This window comes from Cervus elaphus, chromosome 9 (genome assembly GCF_910594005.1).
Source record: "Cervus elaphus chromosome 9, mCerEla1.1, whole genome shotgun sequence".
Taxonomy (NCBI): Eukaryota; Metazoa; Chordata; class Mammalia; order Artiodactyla; family Cervidae; genus Cervus; species Cervus elaphus.
The window spans coordinates 6,568,237-6,574,480 of NC_057823.1; the positions used below are offsets into that span (position 1 = coordinate 6,568,237).

At 60.5% G+C, this 6,244-nt stretch overlaps 1 protein-coding gene across 1 annotated transcript; it reads right to left on the reverse strand.

Moving 5' to 3' along the window:
- Positions 1-1,739: 1,739 nt before the first annotated feature.
- Positions 1,740-3,664, reverse strand: LOC122699165 (obscurin-like). Its single transcript, XM_043910749.1, has 7 exons — positions 3,637-3,664; positions 3,496-3,598; positions 3,035-3,274; positions 2,577-2,800; positions 2,378-2,453; positions 2,103-2,252; positions 1,740-2,003 (listed from the first exon to the last, which is right to left on the reverse strand). The coding sequence occupies exons 1-7, from the start codon at positions 3,647-3,649 to the stop codon at positions 1,826-1,828; spliced, it is 984 nt and encodes a 327-aa protein (XP_043766684.1). The 5' UTR covers positions 3,650-3,664; the 3' UTR covers positions 1,740-1,825.
- Positions 3,665-6,244: the final 2,580 nt, after the last annotated feature.

A 6,244-nucleotide genomic window follows, 5' to 3' on the forward strand; every position in this document is an offset into this window, starting at 1 on the left:
GAAGGTAAAATGGTACAGCCAATGTAGAAAATCAAGGGAATTTCCTCAAAAAATTAAAAATGTAATAAGCATATGACTCGGAAATTCTCCTTCTGGATATGTAATCAAAAAGATTGAAAGCAAGGTCTGGAAGAGGTAGTACACCCATGTTCATAGCAGCAACATCCACACTAGCTGAAGCATGGAAGCAACTGAAGTGTACATCGATGGATGAATAGATAGATAAGTGAAAGGTGATATGCACATGCAGTGAAGTATCATTCACCCTTTAAAAGCAAAGAAATTCTGCAATATGCTATAACATGGATGAATCTTGAGGACATCATGCTAAGTGACCAAGCCTGTTACAACAGGACAGATAATGTATGATTCCACTTACATGGAATATACGGGACTTCCCTGGTGGCTCAGACAGTAAAGTGTCTGCCTACAATGTGGGAGACCCAGGTTTGATCCCTGGGTCAGGAAGGTCCTCTGGAGAAGGAAATGGCAACCTACTCCCATACTCTTGCCTAGAAAATCCCATGGACAGAGGAGCCTGGTAGTCTACAGTCCATGGGGTCGCAAAGAGTCGGACACAACTGAGCAACTAAACTTTCACTTTCACTTTCCACTTACATGAGGCATCTAGAGGAGTCAAGGGCCTTCCCAAGTGGCTCAGTGCAGGAGATGCGGGTTCAATTCCTGGGTCAGGAAGATACTCTGGAGAAGGAAGTAGCAACCCACTCCAGTATTCTTGCCTGGGAAGTCCCATGGATAAAGAAGCCTGGCAGGGTTACAGTCCATGGGGTCACAAGAGTCGGACATGACTTAAGTGACCAAATGACAACAACAAAGAATAGTCAAATTCATAGATATAGGAAGTAGAATGGCAGGGGCCAGGGACTGAGGAGAGGGAAGACTGAGGAGTTAGTGATTAATGGTTATAGACTTTCAGTTTTATGAGATGAAAAGAGTTCGGGGGATGAATGGTGGTGATGATTGTAAACCTTACAAATCTATAACTACTGAACTATACTCTTAAAATACTTAAAATGATTAATTTTTATTACTACAAAAATAAAGTTGAAGGAAAATTTTCCACGAAGCCACAAAATGACATGGAGGATACTTAAATTATTACTAAGTGAAAAAGCCAATCTGAAAAGTCTATATACCATATCATTCCAACAATTTGATATTCTGGAAAAGGCAAAACTATGGAGACAGTAAAAAAATAAAAATCCTGTCGGTGGTTTCCAGGAGTTGAGAGAGAAGGAGGGATAATAGGGAGAGCACAGAGGACTTTTCTGGCAGTGGTACCGCTCCACGTGACAGGAGACTGGTATGACAAGAGGTGGGTGCGGGCCAGCGGAGGGCCGCGCTGGGGGGCGAGGGAGGACCGCGATGGGAAGAGCTGAGGCCGCAGCCTCTCTGGCCACACCAGAACCCTGCCATTTGGTTCCCTTCCCACCTTGCCAGGTGAGCCGGTGAGGGGGAGGGGTGGGGGAAGCAGCCCACGGTCAGTTTTTCTCTGAACATTTCCTGGGCGCGTGTCCATGTCCGAAGCAACCCTGACACAGAAAAAAACCCACCCACCCGTGAGAGCATGGAGCTGCCTCCACACCGCGCGGGCTCAGAGCTCCAGTCCTCACGCTGCCTTTGCCCGCCCGTAGCCCAGGACAGCCCTGCCCGCCCCCGAACACCAGGAAGGCGGCAGGGCCCTCACCGTCTCCCCAGAACAAAACAGTGAGACAGAGGACAGCTCATCGGCGCTGCTTTTATTGCTGCGTGTGCACATGCAGGGCGTCCTGAGAGGCGGAGGCGCGGCCCCGAGGCCGGGGATTCAGCGCACGCGGGTCGGGCTGTGTTTCTTGAACAGCAGTGCCCGCCTCTTCTCGCGCTCTCGCACAAACACGCGCAGACCCGTGGTTGGGAAGGCCACCGCCGCGGGCTGGGAGCTGGCTGGGCCCTCCTCCGTCAGCCACGGGCTCTGCAGGCAGCTGGACGCACACGGCCGGACCCTGGAGACACGGAAGGGTGGCGTTTACCGCGCTCCCCCCGGCCACGGGCAGGTCAGCGCACAGGGGCATGGGCCGGGCCAAGTTGGTGGAGGTGCTTACCAGGGGTGCACAGACAGCGTGCTTCGGAGGAAGGCCACAGCGCCCCCAGACAGGCCGGCATAGCAGCGGCTCAGCTGGATGAGCCCCTTGCGCAGGCCCTTCTGCGTGTCTCGCGTTCCCTCACCGCTCACCGGGTACTCAGCGCTCAACCTGTGTAAGTGGTGGTCACGTGGCTGACGTTACCCTCAGTGGATGGGAGTCACAGAGACCTGGGGTCACCATCAACAGACTTCCTTCCCGCCTGCCCACCCCGCAGAGCACGCGCGGAGACTCACATGATGAAGGCTGTAACGCCTATGGCCCAGATGTCAGTCTGCGGGACAGCACCCTGGCCCTCCAGGAGCTCCGGAGCTGGGGACGGCACAGGTGGGGGTCACAGGCTGTTTGCGGTGGAGGGGGCAGGGGGACAGGACTGGGGCTTGCTCCCAGCACCCCCCTCCCCCAGATCAGGCCTGGTGTCTGCGCCCTGCGCACCCATGGTCTCCATGTAGTCCTTGAATCTCTCTGAGGGCAGGACCCTCTCCTGGGCCAAGCTCTGGGCGTTTCCGAAGTCGATGACCTTGAGCAGGTTATACTCTGTGACAATCATGTTCTCCGACCTGAGGTCTAGATGCAGGATACCCTGGGCATGCAGGTACTGGGTGGCACTTAGTATCTGCCACAGGTAGTCCTTCACCTCTGATTCCGAGTAGGAGGCCCTGGGGGCAGAGGGCCAGTTAGGGGGCGCACGGGGAGGGGCACCCAGGCTCTGTCCACAGCCATCCCCAGGGCGATCAGGAGGCACCAGCCTTCCCTGTGGGCTTAGGAAGGAGGTCCCAGATCTACTGAGCAACTGGTGGGCTGACGGGCGGAGGCCGGGCAAGGAGGTGGGTGAGGAGGCAGACCACAGTGCTCCAGCCAGGGCCTGGAGTCCAGGCCAGGGCGCCCCTCACCTCTCGGCCAGACAGGGGAGCAGCTCAGGCCCGGAGCACAGCTCCAGGATGAGGACCAGGTGCCTGGGGCTGAGGTAGGCAGCCTGCAGCTGCGCCAGGTGTGGGTGGCGTAGGCCCTTGAGGGCCTCGTACTCCCGCAGCACGGCAGTCCTGTCCGCGGGGTGGTAGGGCACGATCTTGGCAGCCAGCACGCGCCCACTGGCCTTCTCCCGGCACTGCCGCACCACGCTGAAGCGGCCCCTAGGGGGGAGCGCAGGCCAGGCTGGTGGCTCAGGCCAGACCCCGCCCTCCCTCCCAGTCTGGAGAAGCGCGCCCAGCAGGGAGGTCCGGGAGAGGGTGGCAGGTGATGTGGACACAAGTGATCAGAGGGGCAAACGCACGGGGCTGGGGTAGGAGCAGAAAGAGCCAGCGGGGTGGAGGAGGCCCTGCCCCCGCCGCCTGCCCTCCCGGAGGCCCTGCACCTTCTCATCTGCGTCTGGAAGGCGAAGGTCTGCATGCTGGGGAGGGGCCGGGCTGGCCCCGCAGCACCGCTCTCCTCTTCAGAGTCTGTAGGAAGAGGACAACCCTGCATAGCCATCTCCCCATGACTGGGGGCGGGCAACCCTGCACCGCCATCTCCCCCAACCTCTTCTCCCATCACCCTTTCCCAACACGACAGGAAGACCCTCTTTGAACCCTCAACACTCTGCCCTCTCATGCCTCAGGCTGTTGTGGGTGAGGGGCCTAGTGGGCAGAACGAACCACCCCAAGTGAGTGTGGGACCGGCTGCAGTGGCGGGCGCATTCCCACAGAGGCCTGCCCAGGGGCTCACCCAGGCGGCTGGGCCCTCCCAGGAGGACCTGCTCCGAGGGGCTGCTGTAGGGGCCCATGCCCGCCTTGCTGACGCAGGCCGTCCGGAAGGTGTACGCCCCACCCCGGGACAGCTTGCCGGTGAGGTAGCAGCAGTCAAAGACGTCCGAGGCCAGCGTGTTCCAGCTGCCGCCTGGGCCACACAGGAGTGAGTGAGAGGCAGCCCAGCCGCGGCCGCCCACTGCCTGTCAGGGTGGAGAGGCCCAAGAGGGGCGCAGAGCGGCCAGGCGGGTCCCCAGCCCCCTGCTTCCGCCCACAGCGACTCTGGGACCCCCAGGAGTGGCGGGTTCAGGAGGGCCCCACACTTCCCCCAGGAGCAGCGGGTTCGGGAGGGTCCCACACCTTCCAGGCTGCACTGCACAATGTAGGTCACAGGGCCATATGACTCCACAGGCTTCCAGACCAGCAGCACCCCATCCGCGTGCACCTCCCCGATGTCCGGCCGTGGCGAGGAAGAGGGGCGCTCTGCGGGGCCCACAGTCAGCAGTCCGGGGTGGGCTTGCATGAGCTCTCTATGGAAGCCCTGAGCCCCAGCCGGCCCGCCTCATCCTCCTTCACCCTATTGTCAGGCCCCTGAGCCTACCCGCACCTGGTCCAGTTCACTCGGGGTCCTTTCCAAGGCTGACTAGTAGGAAGAGCCCAGTGCCTCTCCTTCGAGGGGCCTCGGGAGGTGTCTGCCCTGCCCAACCCCACCAGGCTCCCCTCCCACCGGTGCCCACCTAGGAGCCTCATGGAATGGCCTTTGCTCACAGCCCCCTACCAACCCCAGGCTCTAGTCAGGGGGGCCTTGGCTTTGCTGGGCTGTGGTGCAGGGCAGGTGGGGGCTGGCCCCCTCCGGGGATCAGGTCAGAGGTCTGAGAGCAAGGCTTGCAGCCTCTGTTTTGGATCCCCCAGAAACGCACCCTGGCGCTATGTTTTGAGAGCGTGGTTGGACTGTAATAGCAATACAAGATGGGAAGCCGCTGCCTCCTGCACTACTGGAGAGACAGGGAGGTACCGTGGGAATGCAAGAAGAAGAGTCCCCAAAGAGGCGTCAGGGAGGGGGCCTGGCCAGCTGTGTCACCCTGCTCCCACGTCCCCTCCCAGGGCCTCCAGCCCCTGGCAGGGCCAGGCTGTGGGTGCCCGGGTGGTGAGCCGCACGTTCCCTGGGCCCTTCACAGCCGACCCACCTGCCCTGCGGAGGATGGCCGTGGTGGCCGCTGTCCCCAGCGCATTGCTCACGCTGCACGTGTACACGCCCAGGTCCTCAGCAGTCACCACCAGGATGGTCAGAAGCTGGAAGTTCTTGAGCGTAGAGGAGATGAGGAGGCGGCTGCTGCTCTCAAGAAGAGCCCCGTCTGCAGCAGGAGAGAGTGAGCCTCAAGGTAAGCTCCCAACAGGTCCCTGGCTGGTGGTCGCGCCCAGGGCCCACACCTTCTTCGAGCCCCAGTTTCGCTCTCCACAGTGAGAGTAGCGCCCGAAAGGAGGACCCTGCCTCCCTGCCCTCAGCCTCAGGAGCGCTCTTTACCTTTGCTCCAGGTGGCCTTTGCAGCTGGCTGGGCCAACACCTGGCAGGCCAGAGTCACAGACTGGCCCAGGACCACCGTCTCATCCGAGAGCTCCCTTAGGAACGACGGTGCTGGGGAACAGAGGGAAGGTGAGCCTTCAGAGGCGACCCTGGGTCTGAGTGCAAGGCCTGACCCCCACTGCAGGGATATAGGAGATGAGCCCCATCCCCAGCCAGCTCGTCTCCAACACCAGCGCCTGCTCCAGGAAGGCTTCCAGGACTGCCGGCTCATGACTGCTAGGGCACCAGAGTCCCCCTCTGTGCACTTGAGCTCCTGTCGATGTGAGCTGCCCCTCGCCACCTGCATTGGTCTTGACAGGGTTCCCCTTCCCCACAGTAAGGTCCCTTGGGCTGCAGGCGGGGCCTCGCCTCTGGGCAGTGTACCCACCTCGGTCCTTGCTCTTCAGGCCTGACAGGCGGAAGGAAGCGAGACCTGCCTTCTTCCGGGGAGGACCCTCCTTCTCCAGACCTGCAGTAAGGAAGTGGCCACAGGAGGGAAGTCACACTCTGGGGGCCCAGCTCCTCTGGGAGCATGAAAGGAAGGTTCTGGGGATCCCCATGTGGCAGAAAACCCCAGTCCCAAGGGGTCTTATTGGCAATGAGCTAAATCCACGGCAGAGGCACCACCCCTCCCTACCCCATGCGTCAGCCCGTTATGGGCAGGGCACCGCGGGCAGCTGAAGCCAGCAGTTCAGGGGCCCCCCGGCCATTGGCTGAGGGCTCTGGGATCAGGATCAGGGAGGGCCGGTCCAGTTCAATCTCCACGGGGGTGTAACTGCACTTGCATTACGCTGGGCTTCAGGGGCTCATGGGGA

Bases quoted from the DNA above. Each gene is read 5' to 3' on its own strand.
- LOC122699165 (XM_043910749.1), bottom strand. The intron at 3,275-3,495 runs GTGCAGGGCCTC...GCTCCCCCCTAG, and splicing joins TTCCAGACGCAGATGAGAAG to GGGCCGCTTCAGCGTGGTGC. The intron at 2,454-2,576 runs GTGCGCAGGGCG...TGCCGTCCCCAG, and splicing joins GGACTACATGGAGACCATGG to CTCCGGAGCTCCTGGAGGGC.